Genomic DNA, 18,257 nt, shown 5'->3' on the forward strand with positions numbered 1-18,257 from the left:
CGCCTTTGCCTCCCCATCCAAGCCTCTGTGTGCTCACCCAGGATCCCTGCTTTCAAATCAGGTGGTCCTTCCTCCTCCCAGGTTCAGACAGACAGTGTGGCATTTGTTCCCTGCATGAAGACAACCCTTCCAGTAACTCTCACTAGGGACTCATTGGGATCATTCACCTGGCCTGCCTGGAAGTGCTTCCTTTAATCTAACCTGCAGCCTTCTTGCTGCAACCTCTGTGAGACTGAAAGACAGCTACTTCTCCCCGCCGCCCAGCAGGTGCCCAAAAGGACTTGAAGCCTGAGTGGTCCCATGGGCCTCCTCCCTCCTCCCCGTCCCTCTCTGGCGTGAGCGGAGGGTAAGAATGGCCCTCGCTTGAGCCGTCCACGTACCATAATCACATACCACTTCCACGATTATTTATTTAATATTTTTCTTTAAGCCAACTTTTTTTCTTTTAACTTAAATGCCTATTTTTGGTTTCATCTTAACCAATAACGTCTGTGAAATCATGGCACTAATGTGCCCGTTATACATTTTTTTCCTAATACACATTTACATAAACACAACTATTAAAATAGATTAAAATTTTTCCCATGTGTCAATGAAAATCATCTCCCGGACCTCTGTGGTCCACTTGTAACTTTGAAAGGATCCTGGGTGAGAATAAAGAGCTCCAAGGGGCCCTGGGCCAGATTTCCCTTTGGACACGCCCCTGCCTAGACTCGCGCTGCAGCTGCCGCTGTGGTTTCTTCTCACCCAGAGGCCAAAGCCTGACCCTCTTGTCCTGACATTCAAAGCCTTTTTATTTGGGTCCCAGTCTGTCTCCCAGACCCAGCTCCCACCCCTCACGGTAGGTCTGCAGTATTTACTGGATGAATGAATCACTGACTTAACAGCTGCATGAATGAATGATAGCACATACCTCCACCCGGGGGGTCCCCCAGGCACCTGAGACTCAACACATCTGACCCTGCCCCCACCTCCCCCAGCGCATAACCTGAGAGTCACCGCTGGCTTCCCCCCACCCCCCCCGACGTCGGCCTGTTTTCCCTGCTGACTACCTCCCGAATCTGCTCTCACTGTCCCATCCCAGGGCTTCCGTGCTGAAGCAGCCCACCCTCTTCTCTCCCTGCAGGTGTGGTGAGGATGAGGAAGGGAGCCGCCATCTGTTCTCTGTCCAGAGCTGCGGGGACCTTCCTGGAATGCACAGCTGGGCGCTTCCCACTCTGCTGAAAGCATCCCCTGCTGCTCCGTCCTCAAGAGGCTTCAGAGTCCCTCTGGCTCCACCGACCTCTGCCGCCACATTTCTCACCACCTCCGCGGCTCTCCCTTCTCTCCGCACCTGCCATCTAGGCTATCTGAAAGTTCCTATAACGTTCCCAACTTTCTTCCCCTCTACATTTTTGCCTGCCTGACATCTAGACAACTTCATGTCTCAGCTTAAATGTCATTTTCCCACAGGAGCCTCCCCTGACCACCACTCCCCCCCAACAAGCAGGTGCTGCCTTTGGGGTCCCGCAGCTTCTCCCCCTCCGTTCCCCTCATTGAGGTAACAGCAAACACCGACAGAGCGTTTGTGTGCCAGGCTCTGTTCTAAATGCTTCGCATACATTCCCTCCTTTAACCCTCAGAATAGTTTTAAGAGGTAGGTGTGCTGATGGTCCCCATGTGCCCATGGGGGGGAGGCACAGAGAGGTCCGGTAACTTGCCCAAGGGCTTAAGTGGAGGAGCTGGGATCTGCGTCCAGGCTGCCTGGTCCCAGAGCACTTCACACACTGTCCTATAGAATCATCTGTCTAGTTATGTGCCCTGCCCATCTGTGAGCTCTGTGAGGACGGACGCCCTCTCTGGATGGTTCAGTATCCTGCCTCAAGTGCCTACCACAGTGTTTGGCACATAGTAGGGGCACAATGAATTATATCATTGGATAGATGGATACACAGATGGATGGATGGTTGAATAATGAGGATGGGTGATGCATGAAAGGGTGATGGATGGATGTCTGATACAGGGAAGAAAGACCACTGATGGGTGGATAATGGATGACTGGATGATGGGTGGCTGGCTGGCTGGCTGGCTGGATAGGTGGATGGATGGATGGAAGATGGGTGGAAAATGGATGATGGATGGTTGGACGATGGGTTTATGAAAGAATGAAAAACATTCTCTACTTGAGGGAAAGCTCTAGAAATCCTTCTGGGAAGGGATGAGGCCTCTTGGAGTCAGGAGTCCTGGTTCAAACCCTCATCTGCCGTTTGCTGGCTCTGTGATCTTGGGCAAGTTACGTCATCTCTGGGACCCCAGGTTCCCTCGTCTTCACAATAGGAATGTCTCCCCAGTCACCTAAGCCTTAAGATTCCATGTAAATGTGGCTCTAGACACAGGGTAAAGGGTCCCTGTGGGAGGCAGGGTAGCTTAGCGCCCGGGTTTGAGGGCCTGTCCCTTGTCTACCCAAATTTCCCACCTGCTCGGCCCCCACCTCGCCCACCCTTTGGAATCCAAGGCAGCCTGCCAGCCTGGCTCCACCCTGACCCCGCCCCCCAGACCTAGCCTCAGCTCCAGGTTCCCCCCTTTGCCCCACCCGCCCATGCTTCAATTTCTGGCCCTGACCAGCACACTCAGGGCTGTCTCATCTTCAGGTTCCTTAGGGACCTGATGGGGGGGGCGCCAGGAGGGGACAGCCACGGCTCAGAGAGCAACTGGCCTCCACACACGGCAAGGAAGCAGATTCAACAAGCATTTATTGAGCCCTTGCTGTGTGCCTGCTGTGTGAGCCCCCTGGAGCCACTGCCCCTCCTTCAGGAAGCCCCACCCACTCCCTGCCCCCCTGCAGGGCTCCGCACGCTGGGGACCTCCTGAACTTCCTGGCTGGCTCGTGGGTCCCAGGTTTTCGGTGGCCGAGGTCTGTGTCTTTCCCCGCATCCCAGCTGCACACAGCAGGGCTCTGCGTGTGGCGGTGGCGAGAGTTAGGAGTTGCTGTCCCAGAGCCACGCTGTGCAGCCCCGTGCAGTCCCTCCGGCTGCCCTGGTCCCGTTTCCAGGGCCCTGAGACCCAGGCAGCGGCGGGCAGGGCAGGCCACATGTGTCCCACACAGGCCAGGTTTCCAAAGGCGCCAGACCAGTGGTCTTGCAGCAGGGGGCCGGTGCCGACGACGGCCCGAGGTCCGGAGCCAGGCCGGTCGCTGTCACACCCAGTGGCCCAGGACCCAGCACTGGCGGTTCAGCTCCGGCACCTCCTGTGCAGAGCTCCGGGGCCAGGAATCTCCCATGTGTGGCTGGTATCCTGCCGAGAGACGGCGTGGTCAGTGCCAACGGCTGACTTCCCCCACCTCCACCCCATCTGCCCACCAACCCCCGCCAGCTCCCCACCCACCTATCTATCAAGCTGCACCCAGCTCTCTACCCACTGTCCCGCTCACCGTATCACCATCCGCCCACCCAGCTCTCCACCTCTGCCCCGCCCCCATCAACCACCCCTCTGCCCACCGGTCCACCAACACCTAGACATCCACCTGCCAGCATCCGCTGCCATCCACTCACCAGCCCACCAAGATATCCACCATCCACTCACACACCATCCCCCCAGGCGCCCGCACAGCCCTAGAACCCACTCAAGCATCTCCTACCTCTCAACACACCATACGCCCACCATTGCCTCGTCCAGCCTCCCAGCACCCCATAATACTCCCACCAGCCTGGCTTCCCACACACACATCTACCCATAACCTGAAACATCCACCCATCCAGCCACCCAGCCACTCTCCAACTCACCCGGTTACTCATCTGCTTCCCAACCTGCCAGCACATCCACTAACTCATCAAGTCTCTACCCCTTAACTCACCAACATACTCATCCAACAATCCCACACTGCCCCACCACCAACGCTGCACACACCCACCTGCCCTGACATTCACCCACTCCATTCAAGCCATCCACCCACCAACTTTCCATCCCCCACCTTCACCTACCCACACCCTCACCTGCCCCCCAGCCACCCACCCCGTCAGGCTTCCCTGGGCTCCGCTGTGTGCTGCCACGTGCTCGAGGAGCTGTGGGAGGGTTAGAAGGAGAAGAGTGTAGATGACTCCTGGGCCCCAATTGTACTTGACCTCAGGCCAGCGAGCAAGTACGTGGACGTCCCAGAGCCAGCCCTGAGCGGCTCCCTGGGCCGAGACATGGGGCAGAGACTCTACCGCCTCCCACTATGGCCCTCTGCTCTTGACGGCCTGGGCAAGCACACGGGCTGGGAGGCTCGACTGATCCAACATGCTCACTCTTCTGTTTTTCTTGATTCTCGGAAGCTTGCTCCCCTGCCTTCACCAAGCACCTGCTTCATGTCTTCCTAACACACCAGACCCATTTCCAAATTTCCAAGCTGGGACCTGCCTAAAATGCCCTTGTACCTACTGCTGAACTGAACACTCAAAGCCCAGCTCAAGTTTCTCCTCCTACAGGAAGCCCTCCAGACATCCTCTCTCCAGCCTCAGGGGTCTCCCTCTCTTGGAGCATCCACTCCAAGTGGTGCTCTGCCAGCCCCCACCCCCAGCATTAGACTGTGAGCCCAGCAGAGAAATGGCTCAACCCCTGGAGAATAGTCCATGGTGAATCAATGGAGCCAGAAAGATAAGAACAAAGGGGAACACAGGGAGGAGAGACTGCGTGGCATGGTGGGTAGGACTGGCTCAAAGGGCAAGGGGGAAAACTAACAGTGACAGAGTGCTTATAGTCTACACCCCCTGCTAGGTTCTGTCCTCGCAAGCCTGAGCCCATTTTACAGATGGGGAAACTGAGACTCAGCCAACATAAGCAGCTGCCTTAGGATTCACAGCTACAGGCCTGCTGGGTTGAATTAATTTCTTCCTGATTCGAAACTTCAGCATTAAAAGAAATGTGTTCTCTGCTGGTTTGTTTCCCCCTCCGAGCTCTAAAGGATGCTCAGATATACTTCTCATCCTTTAGACATCCCTCAGAGGAAGCCCCTTGAGGTGGGAATTCCTGCTGAAGCCAAGCGGCTGCTTGCTCTCCTCCAAGGACAGACAGCTCATCACTCTTCCTTCACCCCCAAAGTAGCTCTGACTATTGGGAGATTCTTCCTCACAACAAAGGCTGGAAGGGAACAGGCAAAGATGGGGATGGTTGTACCAATGGTGTGGAGTGTGCACGTGTGATTTTTTTTCCCTTTGGCATTTCTTCTGTTCTTAATATTCTTTAAGGTTGGTGCTTTGCTAATTTTACTATATTTTAAAAAGGGGTGGGAAACATTTGCCAAACATTCTGGAATCGTTTGGCCTCAGGAAAAACATTTGTTTTGGCCCCAGTCACTGAAACAGTTGCATTCTTTGGAAGTGCCTGCTGCCAAGATATAGGTGTTGGGATTTTTTTTTAAATCTAAAAGCAAATATTTGGTGCACAGAAAGCCTTGATTGTTTTTCTAAATGAGTATTTAGAAATGATTGTAGCTGCTTACCGTTGCCAACAGGAAGAACCTTGGAGAGTTTGTTGGAACAGAGAGAAAGTGATCATGTGATTTTTAAGGAAAAAGAAGGGCCATGATCCTTATCCTTCTGTGAGTCAAAATCAGGTCAATTCGCTGATGACTGGGGTCCTCCTCCCTTCTCTAGCCTCCCAGGAGGGGCTTGGGGCCCAGAGCCATTTACAGTGAGGGGAGCCCTGTCCTCACCATACACCCCACCAGGGCTCCCCACTCACTTCCCTTCTCCTGGTTCCTTTACTTTGGGGCCAGTCACCAACCAGGAAAAAAAAAAAAAAAAAGCCTTATGCTATAAATCAGAGAATCCCACCTCAAAATGTCTACTGGCCCAAGCAAATGACATAATTGGGTGAAGTGGCCAGAAGCAGCCTTTCCTTAGCTTTGGTCAACTGTTGCCGCGGGGAATGTGGGCTCTGATCTCCCAAAATGATCAGAGAAACTGAAAATCGGGATTTTGAAATCAAATCTCCTGGCTTTTAAATGATGACAGCTAAGGCTTTTAAAGCATTTAAAACCATCTGTGGGCCAAGCAGAATCTCTCAGGCTGGACTCAGCCCACAGGAGGCCATTTCTGACCTCTGACTACTTCCCGGCCGGCGTCTTTGTCCCATGATTCTGGTCTGTGGCTTCACACATTCTGGTTCCTCGGCCGGGGTGCCCTTCCCCGCTGTCCTCTGGCCGCTGAGTCCCCCTCTCCTCACTTGAATGCGCCCTCCTCTGGGAAGCATTCCATGGGCCTCTGTGCCCACACAGCAAACTGCACATCCTTCTCTCCCTGTGCATGTCCCTTTGTGCTGTCGGGGTCTCCCCAACTGACCTGGGGACTCAGTGCCATCAGGGACTGGGTCTGCTTCATTCCGGAGCCCGCAGCCCCCAGCACCTGGCTGGGCCACAGAGCACGTCCTGAGCTGACTTTTTATAACAAATGAAGAAACCATGCGGGAGGAGACGAAGCGATCCCTGAGCTGGAGGCATGTGCTCGGCCTACCTTCCCTGAGATTGTGTACATTTGAGAGTCTCTTTGCTCAGCCTCTCCTCCTTTGGGTACAGACTCAGGGCAGGGAACTGTACTTGGAGTCTGATAGTCAAAGGTTCAAATCCAGGCTCCACCACTGACAAGCTGAGTGAACCTATTTATTTTTTAAAGCTGTGTGCCTTTTTTTTTTTTTTTGCTGCGGTACGCGGGCCTCTCACTGTTGTGGCCTCTCCCGTTGCGGAGCACAGGCTCCGGACGCGCAGGCTCAGCGGCCATGGCTCACGGGCCCAGCCGCTCCGCGGCATGTGGGATCTTCCCGGACCGGGGCACGAACCCGCGTCCCCTGCATCGGCAGGCAGACTCTCAACCACTGCGCCACCAGGGAAGCCCAGCTGTGTGACTTTTGACAAGTAACTTCACCTCTCTGGGCCCGCAAATGAATGTTAGTTACAAAGAAGTCAGCAGACCCTGAAGGCCCCCTGCTAGAAGGCTTTCATTATGTGACCTCAGAGAGATGTGAAAATTTAAAAATGCCAGTATAGAGGGGGCTTGGGTTCAACCAGCTGTCTTCACAGATGAGGTGGCCAAGGCCCAGAGCGGGGAAGAGATCTACCCAAGGTCTCACTCAGAGGTTTGGCAGCAAGTACTGTGCTTCAAATTCCCTTGGAACCTCCCAGGCTTAGCAGAGTATTCAGCCCACAGGAGGTTCTCAGAAGATGTGATTTATCTTCCATTTTTGGTCCAAATATCAAACATGAAGTTTTTTAACATTCAGCCTCTTCCAGTCCTACCATCTCAATCCCTCAGTGGGAAGTCACTGTCTCGAACTCTCTCCAAGGCACCAAGATCCCGGGAGATCAGCTCTCAGCTCTGCTGAATTGTGTGAAATCACATCCACTGTTCCCAAATGGATTCTTTGGGTTGGAAGGGTCCTTCAAGACCAAGAGCAGCATCACAAATGTGCAGACAAGGAAATGGGGGCGATCGCAGGGGAAGTGACTTGTCCAAGGCGCTCCAAAGCCAGGAGAGGAATTAGTGAGGGTGGGGCAGGTGGCTGGTACTGCCGTTCTTGACCCCACAGGAGCTCAGCCTATCACAGAAAAGCCAGATGGACCCTCTTCACTCGCTGTCCAAGGTACTGAAGAACCCTCTCCAGGACGCATGGGCCCAATCCAGAGCCTACTGTCTGGCTGCCCTACCTTGAACTCTTTTTTTTTTTTTTTTTTTTTTTTGCGGTACGCGGGCCTCTCACTGTTGTGGCCTCTCCCGTTGCGGAGCACAGGCTCCGGACGCGCAGGCTCAGCGGCCATGGCTCACGGGCCCAGCCGCTCCGCGGCACGTGGGATCTTCCGGGACCGGGGCACGAACCTGCGTCCCCTGCATCGACAGGCGGACTCTCAACCACTGCGCCACCAGGGAAGCCCCCTACCTTGAACTCTTACCTCTAGAAAGACTTGGGATGTGGGGAGAGACGGGGAGATGAATCAACGTCGGCACTGAGATGTCCGGCTTTGGAGACCCTTCCAGCTAGTGACACCATCATCGCTCTTCCATTGTCGCCCTGACTGCCTCTCCAAGTCAACCCTGCTCTGTGAATCTGTGTGCTGAGGGCGCTACAGAAACTCCATCATATTTGGTAATATCTGTTTACTTGTTTGCTCCCGTTTTCCTCTTCTAGGCTGTATGTAACATGAGGACCCAAACTAGCTCTGCTTTTATGCATTGCTGCGTCCTCGGCACCCAGCACAATTCCACATGCAGTGCTGAGAGCATAGGTCTGTTGAATGAATACGACGGAGGATTTGGGAAGGATTTGTGTGGGATCCATGTGGATGGGAAAGTTGGGTTTTCTGGTTTACCTTGGGGATGGGTTGTCCTAGGAGATCGAATGGGGGTCTCCCCCCTCTCTTCCCTGGAGTCCATCTGCTGGGGACTTCCTCCTGGGTCATAACATTCTCTCCATCTCTTTTCCACACTCGGGATCAGGCTGAGTCCACTGAACCTGCCACCTCTCCCCAGAGCCACTGATTCCTTCATTTCCTCATTGGTTGAGCACCTACTGTGTGCCCGCCTCCAGCTGGGTGCTGGGTGTGCAGACAGGAGTCAGATGCAGACCTGTCCTCCGGGTGCTCACCGTCTAGTGAGGGGAAGAGCTGACAAGAGCAAACGTGCCTCCAGCTCTCGCTGTGTCAGGAGCCATTCACTGTCCCTCGTGTTCACTGGCTCATTTAATCCTCAGAAATGGGCGTTAGGCGCCATTACTATGCCCATTACACAGATGAGGAAACTCAGGCTCAGACAGCTTAAGTGACTTGTCCAGGGTCTTACTGCTGGGATTTGAACCTAGGCAGCCTCACTTCACAGGCTGGACTTGTAACCACTATAAAATTCTCCCTCATCTGCTCGAGCGCCAGGGAAGGGAAATGCAGAGGTGAACACGCCACCTCTGCTCGGGGCTGGAGAGGGGACAGGTTACTGTTGCTAGACATCTGAGCTACACTTGGAAAGCACTGGTAGGGTTTGTTTTTTTGTTTTTTTTTTGCTAAAGGGAGGCAGGGAGCAGGTCAGTTCAGGCAGAAGGAACAGGGTGTGAAATAGGTTCTTGGCAGGTAAATGAGGTTTTCAGGAGGTGTGAAAAACCTCATGATGTTGGTGATTGGAAGAAAGCGAGATGGTCTGTGAGGCTGGAAAGCCCAGTCCACGGGGCTGGAGGGTTGAGGAGTGGAAGGCTGCAGTTGCAAAGACGCTGGGTGCCAGGCGTAAATGGCCCGGCAGGCCCCTGGGGGTACAGGGTTTATCCTGTACCTGGGGTTTCTGCTGTATCATCAGACTTACCTGAAGCCAATTCCTGGCCTGCCCCAAACCAAGGAATTGGAATCTCCAGGGAAATCTGTATTTTCACAACTGTCCCCAAGTGTTTCTTAGGATCGGGGATGATTGCAGAAACACTGCCTTGGGCAAAAATGGGCATAGAGGACAATGACACAGCTTGAGCTTAGAGTCACCCAGACTTCTGAGCCAAGAAAAATGACATTGCTGCTCGGGATCCAAGGAACTTCACCTGTAAAATGGAAAGAGTCCTCAGAGAAACTACCCCATGAAGACAAAGTGAGCTCAACCATTCACTGGAAAGGTACTGAGGAGCAACCCTGTGCTAGGCACTGGGGCTGCCACACAAATGTGGTGACAAGGTCCTGGTCCTCATGACATTTCCATTCCAGTGGGGGAGAGAGCTAGCAAAGGAGGATTCCAGGAGCGATGAGTGACTGAGAAAGCTGAAGCATGCACGGGATGGCTGGAGAAGGCTTCCCGGGGAATGTCCAGGAGGGGCCGGCACAGGCCCTGACACCCACCAGGGATGCTCTCACAGGAAGGTTTGGGGCTGGGAGGGGGTGGAGAAGACACGAGTTTGTGTCTTAGGAAGATGGATGGGTAGAGAATGGGCCCCAGAGGCAGCAGTTTCCATCCAGAAGTAGCTGAATAGCCCAAACAGGTGACAAAATGCAGACTCCCTCCTGGCAGCAGCCCAGGGACAAGTGTAGTTCAGAATTTGGTCTGTGGAGCAGCAAAAGGAGTGTCTCTGGAAATGCAGAGCCCCAGGCCCCACCCCGATCTCCTCAGCCAGAAACCCTGGGGTGGGACTGGGCAATCTGTGTTTCAGGGAGCCCTCCAGGGGATTCTGATGCTGACACTGGCTCAGCTCTCTCTACCCCAGTGCCAGGGTCTCAGGTATCTCCAAGCTGCATGGCTGTCTGTGTGCCCAGCAAGTTGGCATTGATATTTATTTCAGAAATATTGTCTGTTTCCATTTGAATAAAGTAAGCAGACTCAAGCAGTACTAGATTGGATTTGATTTTGATCTAATAAAAATGCCAAGTTGCTCTGAGCCCAGAAAAGTCTTTCTTGAAATTCCCTCTGCTATTTTGAGGGCAGCAGCGGCAGAGACTCATCTAGATGGAGCTCCCAGAAGCCACCTCTATACCCGGCGAGTGACAGCCTCTCACTCAGCCCAGCCTCACAGACACACCTGGCAAAATCAAAAGCTTGTCTCGGGCATTGAACTGGACAGCTGCAATCAGCTGCAAACCCCAGTTGTCCCTAAAAGGAAGATGCAGACACCTGGACCATATGGCATCATGGCCTCCAGCAAATGTCACATCTGATGTGCCCCCGAGCTAGCTGGTGGCACTGCAAAGCCCCAAAGGCAGGTTTCAAAGGCAAACTCTTTCCTCAGGAAGAAAAAAAAAAAAAATGTGGCAGAATCTATATCACACTAGCCCAAGAAAAAATAGCAACTTTTGGAACAGTTAAGATAACCAAAAGTTCATGTAACTGTTTATGTAAAAGTGGCTTCTCGGGTGGGATATGGTGGGAGAAAATGAGAGGTTTAGACAGGCAATTCAGCACCTACTGTGTGCCACCCACTGTTGTAGGCTCTCAGGATACAGGCATGAACAAAACAAAAGACAGGGTGTCTAATCTCATGGAACCCAGCGGAGCAAGGCAACAAAACAAAAGTCAGGTATGTAAGTATAATTTCAGAGAGGTACAGATATGATGAAGAAAAGAAAACACAGTGATATGAGGTCGACTGGGGAAGCTGGTGCAGGTTAGTGGAGCTTCTCTGAGGAGGTGCCCTTAAAGAGGAGACAAGGGACTTCCCTGGTGGCGCAGTGGTTTAGAATCCACCTGCCAATGCAGGGGATGCAGGTTCAAGCCCTGGTCCGGGAAGACCCCACACGCCGCGGAGCAACTAAGCCCGTGCGCCACCACAACTGAGCCTGCGCTCTAGAGCCCACGAGCCACAACTACTGAAGCCCATGCGCCTAGAGCCCATGCTCCGCAACAAGAGAAGCCACCACAATGCGAAGCCCGCGCACCGCCATGAAGAGTAGCCCCCACTCACCACAACTAGAGAAAGCCCACCATGTGCAGCAACAAAGACTGAACACGGCCAAAAATAAATAAATAAATAATTTTTTTTTTTTTTTTTTTTTAAAGAGGAGACAAAGCCAGCCATGCAAAGATTTAGAGGGAGAGCCTTTCAGGTGGAGAGAAGAGCACGTGCAAAGATCCTGTGGAGTGAATGAGTTCTGTATGTTCAAGAAAGAGAAAGGCCAGGGTGGCTGGAGGGAGGGGAGAGTGGGAAGAAATGAGGTGGGGAGTTTGGGGGCCGGAGCAGCAACGACCTGGCTCCCAGGATAAGGGGATGGATCTACATGCCAAGCTGAGCTGTACTGCCCAGGGGAACAGAGATCTCAACAAAGTCAATCTGCGTCTCAGAGCCTCAGCCTCTCAGTCTACACAATAACAACAATCAACCCTCCTTCCCAGGGCCGTGCCAGCCGTCAGATAAGATGGCTGTGAAGTGCTTAGCGGGACCTGCACACAGTAAGTGCTTAATAATGCAGGCTCCCTGGCACTCCTCCTCCCCCGTGTGTCCTGCTGGCAAGTCAGTACACCAACCAGATCTGAGCAGTTGCTCAGTAGAGGAGTATTGCAAAACTTGTCCAGGCCTTTCCAGAACATTTTCTCGTCCAAAATCGCACTAGCAGCTAAGAGGCCGCATTCTGGAGATGGTGTCATTTCCCTAGACGGTCTGATCGGGATGCTCTCCAGCCCATGAACCATCTGAGGACCCAGTCCACAGGTGGCTGGGCCCCCGCATCCCCAAACGCTGCTTGGGGTCTGGCAGAGGGGCTGTGCCCGGCCCACATTCGGGTGCCTCCCCCCGTCAGCTCCGACAGCAGATGGGGTCCACCTCTTCCTCACTGCTGTGACTCTGAGTCTCCAGCGCCTCCGCTGGTCCCCGGGGAAAGTCAGCCATCCGGATAAGTCGGCTACCTGATGAAAGGCACACATGGCAGAGGTGCTGGGGACACTGAGGTTCCTTTCTTCCCCGAGAGGCTGGGGCTTGGAAAACCTGTGCGAGTCACAGTCCCTTCCCCACCGGCTTCCATGCTTCTCTTTGAGCCCCAGGGTGTTAGGACCTTGTGGCTTCTCCATCTCTCTCCACCCCACACAATTGCCCTCGACGGTCTCAAAAGTCCCCCAGCTTCAACGATCTCTGTTCTCAACCCTATACGCCCCTCAAACTCGTCCTCTCCAGGTCCATCAGTGGGTGACATCTGGCCCTTGATTGCTGGCCTGAAAGTTCTGTGCATATCTTAGGTTCCTGGCCGCCTCCATCCTTCACCTCAAGTCAGACAAGCTGATGCTGTGGGTGCGCCCTCCCTCCCAGTGGAGCAGGCTGCTGACCTCCTACAGCGCCAGAGCTTTCTCCACCCGCCCCAGGAGAATTCGTGCACCCCACCCTACCCCAGCAGCCTTCGAACAACGCCTGAGGAGAGCTACTGTCATATCTGGGGGGATAACTCAAACCGTGTGCTCTGCGCTGGCTCCCCAAGTCACCTAGCAGGACCTACAGTGATAACCAGCCTGGAACACGGCTTCCACCTGCCATCTGCCTTTCCCTTGCTTAGTCTGCTGGCACCGATCTGTATTTTTGGGGATCACCCAAATAAGGTACTTGCTGTTGGATCCTTATCTCAGGATCTGCTTCCAGAGTAGCACAAACAACGCACTCAGACGACTCTTCCAGCAAAACTTTCTTGAATCCTCCCACTTTTATCTCTGTTGCCACATGTCAGGCCACCATCACTCACTCCAGGGGATGAGGGGACGGCATCTAAGCTGGTCTGCTGGCCTCTACTCTTCCTCCCCTCCCATCCTTTTCCCACACTGCAGGTGGATGGAAGGATGGATGGACAGATGTGGATATAGGTAAAGATGATGTAGACACAGATATAGATATAGCCACAGATGATACAGATACAGATAAATAATCTGCGCAAGTTTCTTCCGCGTTCAAAATGCCCCCTGCTCCCCACTGCAGAGACAGCTCCCTCCCATGGTTCCGCCCCCTGGGCATCCCAATCCCCACTCCCCACCGCTCTCCCTGCTCCAGCCACGTGGCCTCCAGTGCTGGCTGCTGTGGAGACTTGGCACCTGCAGGCCCCTCTGCCTGGAAGGCTCTTTGTTTGGCTGACTCCTTCTATTTCCGTAGCCCCCAGCTCCAGCGGCTCCTCTAAAGAGGCCTCCCTTGATCCCTCTTTATCATCACGTTCCTTAGCACTTGAGATCACCATGTTTGTTTCTGAGTTTACTTCTTCCTTGATTCTCTCTCCCTCTAGACTCCCACCCCCCAAGGCAGGAGCTTTGCTTGCTCTGGCTACCCGCTCCATCTCCAGTGCCAGCACGGAGGGTCTGCACAGCTCAGTATTTGCTGAGGGCACGAAAGAAGGAATTCTCTGCAGGCTATTGACCTGGGGAATGCATGTGATGCTTGGGAGGTGAAGTGGATGCCAGGACAGAGGTGAGGGGCTGGGGTGGGGGTGGAGGGCTTCTGTGGCTCGGCCGACGCTGGCTGTCTTCACTTTCCATCCCAGGGCTCGCTTTCAGGGCCAGATTTGCTCTCTGGACTCTTTCTTCCATCCTCAGCCCTCAGGGATCTGGCCTTTCCTCCTCCCAGCTCCCTAGATGCCCCCAAGACAAGCCCCACGACCTCTTTCCACCCAGGGCTTCCTGCCCACTCTGCAGGGGCCTCAGGCGGCTCCGGCCCAAGCAGGGGAGACAGTGGCCCTCTGCACTGTGCCAAGGCTCTCAGCCTGTGTCCCTACCATGTGCTTCCTGAACCCCTCTGGTGGATTCCTGCTCTCTTCTGTTATCCCTGAGGCGGGGCAAGCCCCCAGGCACAGAGATGCAGATACTGGCAGCTGGGAGGCATCATAGCTTCCTAAAAGGTCTGAGAGATACAGGCAGGGCACAGACAGCACCTGCTCTAACGGCTCTGCCACTGACTAGCTAAGCTGTGTGACCTTAGGCAAGTTGCTCCACCTCTCTGAGCCCTCATTTCTGCAAAGTGTGCTTAGTAATCCCGGTTGTAGGGGTTGGCGGTCAGCAAGAACAGGACATCAGGCATAAAAAGCCCTTAGTACAGAGTGGGGTGGGCAGGGAGCACGGGGTGGGCATTCAGTAGGCTAGGATGAGACTCTGCCACTTTAACTTTAGTCTCAGCTCCTTTCTTTTCTGTCCAGAGCAAGATCTTTCTCTCCTTTGACCTCCCCTTTGCCTTCTGGTCCAGACATTTGTTTTCTGAATAGGAGCCCTAGATTCTGACCCCCACCATGAGGCATATGAAGTCAGTGTATTCTGAGCTGCCACAAGCATCCACTGCTCAAACAGATCTTGTGAGCTATCACCTCCCTGACTTGGCTAGTTCTGCCCCGGAGCTGTTGTCCCTTCCAGCCAATGGCTAACCCCGTCCTGGATGGAGCTGTGGTTCGCCTGCCTGTCTTTAAGGCACCCCCGTGTCCCTCTTGCTTCCTTAGCATTCCGACCCCACTGCAAGGGCCGTGGCTGCTGTGTGCGGAAGACTTGCTCTGCTAAGACCCCAGCCTCAGTTTCGCCATCTGCAGTGTGTGTCTGGGGGAGAATGCAGGGGGGCAGGGAGGAGTTGGCCTGGCCCATCTCCAGGGTCCTCTATTCTCAGACGGCTCACGAATCTGCAGCACTGGCTCCTGCAGGTGAGGCCACTTACGGGCAGGGTATCTCTCGTGGCGGCAATCCAAGCGAAGGTCCTCCTCCTCGTTTCCATCCCCCTTCTCCATCCTGGAAAGAAAAGAAGCCAAAAGCCGGCGTAAGAAAAAGCAGGCTGAGCTGGCAGAGACCCGGGACCTGGAAAAGTGCAGCCCCGCCCCGCTGGAGAACATTTTGCAAAGCAACTTGGCCCATCGTCCCACGGGATCCTTCCCAGGGCCCTGTGAGACGGGCATCGTTATCTTTCCATTTGACTGATGAAGAAACTGAGGTATTGAAAGGTGACGTGACCAATCAGGTGCCATGCAGCTGATAAATTAGAGGCAGAATAGGGCTGCAAAACTACGTGCTCTCACAGAAAGATTTCAATCACGTGCAAATAGCATATGACATGAGAATGTGCACAGTTTGATTTGCTTAAAAATTACACACGAATGTGTACAAAATATTACTTGCCAGAACATATACCAAAGGGTTAGTGGTGATGAACCCCAGATAGTGAGAATATAGTGGATTAAATCTAGAACCTTCTTTATGAACTTACCCCTATTTTCTGATTTGGGGGCAAAGGACTTTTATTAGCTGCACCACTTTCTTTAACTAAATCAAAACATTCCCTAAAGACATTTCTACATAGAAACAAAGCCCTGGTCTTCTGGCCTCTGCCACAGTGCTTTTTCCCACCGACAACTGGGAGAATTTCTCCTCTGGCCTCTCCAGATCACTGCAGTTCCAGAGGGCGCTGTCTCTACTGGCCTGGCCGGAGATGGGATGACAAGCACAGAGCAGAGGAAGGGTCAGAGTGAAAGCAGCTGCAGATTCTCCAACACAGCTCCAGACCTAGACCCTCACCCCCATCCCACCAGTGACTGAGCCAGGGAACGGGCAGGGCCATAGTCCCACATGGCACTCATCCACGTGTAACCCCAATACATTCCAGAGCTCCACGAGGTCCAGTCCGCATGTGCCTCACTTGTAGACAAACATAACCTAGGCCTCCAAAGTAGAAACAATTCCAACCATTACTGTATGTCCTAAAGAACACTGAAAGCACCCCCAATTCCTTATCTGTGGCCCTGCACCATGACATCGGCCCTCCATTCCTTGCTTTGCTTTTCCTTGCCCTTGCAGCTGTCCTGGAACCTCTCTCGTCTCACATCTCACTTTCAGTGCCGCCCTACACTCTCTGCAGGGTCCCCAGCACGGTGTCTTCCCTTTTCCCCACCCTCCTCTTCTTTCCACTGCTCTCCTCTTTTCTCTCATGCAAGCATGTCTCAATTCTTTCCAAAGCAAATGCCCCACCCCTGTTTTCTGACTCTTCCCATCACCTCTTATTCCTAGTTGCATAGCAGTGTCCAGAAGCTTGGGGCTAGAGGAGACGTGGGGCAGGCAGTCACCGACAAGCAAGCAATGCCAGAAGTGTCCCCAGTAGAAGGGAAAGAAATATTCAAGCAATGATAATGTGGGTCTCCTAGCATTGTTCATTCATGCATTCAGCAGGGATTTCCTGAGGCCCTGCTCTGTGTAGTTTGTACCAGATGCTGTAGAGGGTGGAAATGTCTACTTCATAGTCTCTGCCCTCAAAGAGCTTCTAGTCAAGTAGGAAGTCAAGCATGCACACGAGTTAGAAAATGCCATGCATTGAATAACACACTTCGGGATTGCCTACGATAATGTCTGTACCAGGGGCTAGGCCTGTGCTTCCCAGGAGACAAACTCTGAACACAGATCTTATTAACAAGGACCTTCTGTGGCCCAGGAAGCCCCAGATGGCAGAACAAAGGCCTGAGTGTAGATGCTATATGAAGGCAGATATCCTAGAGATAACTGACTCTATAGGAAGGTTCAAGGGAGATTCAGTATAAGGGAAGATGTATTTTTGTTTGTTTGGTTGGTTGTTTTTTTGTTTTTTAGTGGAAACATCCTTGTTAGTTTCCTTATAGCACAGGCTTGTTTAAAAAATGCCAACCCTATAGACAGAGCAAAAGTCCCCCTATAATTAAACCTCCGTGAAGGGAGATCACCACTGAAAGTAGTTTAGGGTTTTAGAATTAATACTTTTTTTTACATAAATAGCCTCCAATTAAACAGATTTTTTTGTAATCTGATTTTTTAGCTTACCCTTAAAGTTCCAATGTGTTTTTATATCAGTACACGTAAGTCCCACTCATCTTTCCTCATAGTTGTACATGAAAGAATAATGAATATTCAATAACCTATTGATAGACATTTCGGTGTTTTCCAGTTTTTTCACTCTTCCAAGTAATGGTGCATGTGTATCTAGCAAGGGGGTGAGTTTCCCTTCTGCAGAGGTGCTAGAGGCGGGAGAATGCCCAGTCAAGAAGGTGCAACTGGGGACTTCCCTGGTGGCACAGTGGTTAAGAATCCACCTGCCAATGCAGGGGACATGGGTTCGAGCCCTGGTCCGGGAAGATCCCACATGCCGTGGAGCAACTAAGCCCGTGCGCCACAACTACTGAGCCTGCGCTCTAGAGCCCGTAAGCCACAACTACTGAGCCCACATGCCACAATTACTGAAGTCTGGGCACCTAGAGCCCATGCTCTGCATCAAGAGAAGCCACCGCCATGGGAAGCCCACGCACCGCAACGAAGAGTAGCCCCCGCTCGCCACAACTAGAGAGAAAGCCCGCATGCAGCACTGAAGACCCAATGCAGCCAAAAATAAATACATAAATAAATTTATTCAAAAAAATAAAAATAAGAAGGTGCAACTGGATTCAAACACTGGATAGGAGGCTGCAGCAGATCACTGAGCCCATTTCATCCCGGAGACCACCTGCCCGGCCACGGCTAGAACCTCCGGGTCAATAGATACCAGCCCGGCCAAGTACTGGGCCTCCCACATCCTCCTGCATTTCACAGCCTTAACCTTGAACCCATTCCTCGGTCTACTACTCCAGGCTCCCAGTTCTCATAGCTTCCTATCCTGAGATCGTCTTCCTCCAGGCCTCATGCTGGGCCCTCCCTCTGCTGGGAGCCCCACCCTGGGAAGAGGGGCCAGCGAGCAAAGGAGCTGATGCTTTAGGAGAGAACAGCCCCACCTGGCATGGCAAGCCCCGTCCCTGGTCACCCAAACCTTGCTGCTAAGAAGCCCAAAGTTCAATAGTCAACATATAAGAACACCTGCCAGTTAGTGGGCACCTGCTGAGCTGGGGGCCAAGGAACAGCTCGAAGCCCCCA

At 53.1% G+C, this 18,257-nt stretch overlaps 1 protein-coding gene across 3 annotated transcripts in view; it reads right to left on the reverse strand.

Annotated features, from left to right (window-relative positions):
- Positions 1 to 392: 392 nt before the first annotated feature.
- GSG1L (GSG1 like) overlaps positions 393 to 18,257 on the reverse strand; it is a 221,730-nt gene continuing 203,865 nt past the window's right edge. For 2 of the 3 annotated variants that reach the window (XM_067012695.1, XM_067012694.1), the window contains exons 5-6: positions 15,058 to 15,128; positions 399 to 3,273 (exon numbers count right to left, since the gene is read on the reverse strand). In XM_067012695.1, the coding sequence (XP_066868796.1) occupies positions 3,176 to 3,273; positions 15,058 to 15,128 (169 nt within the window). In that variant the 3' untranslated portion in view covers positions 399 to 3,175. Of the gene's footprint in view, positions 3,274 to 15,057; positions 15,129 to 18,257 lie in introns of all 3 variants that reach the window. The other variant, XM_059038222.2, reaches the window with a different exon arrangement.

Source organism: Kogia breviceps, chromosome 14, assembly GCF_026419965.1.
Source record: "Kogia breviceps isolate mKogBre1 chromosome 14, mKogBre1 haplotype 1, whole genome shotgun sequence".
NCBI classification, from domain to species: Eukaryota; Metazoa; Chordata; class Mammalia; order Artiodactyla; family Physeteridae; genus Kogia; species Kogia breviceps.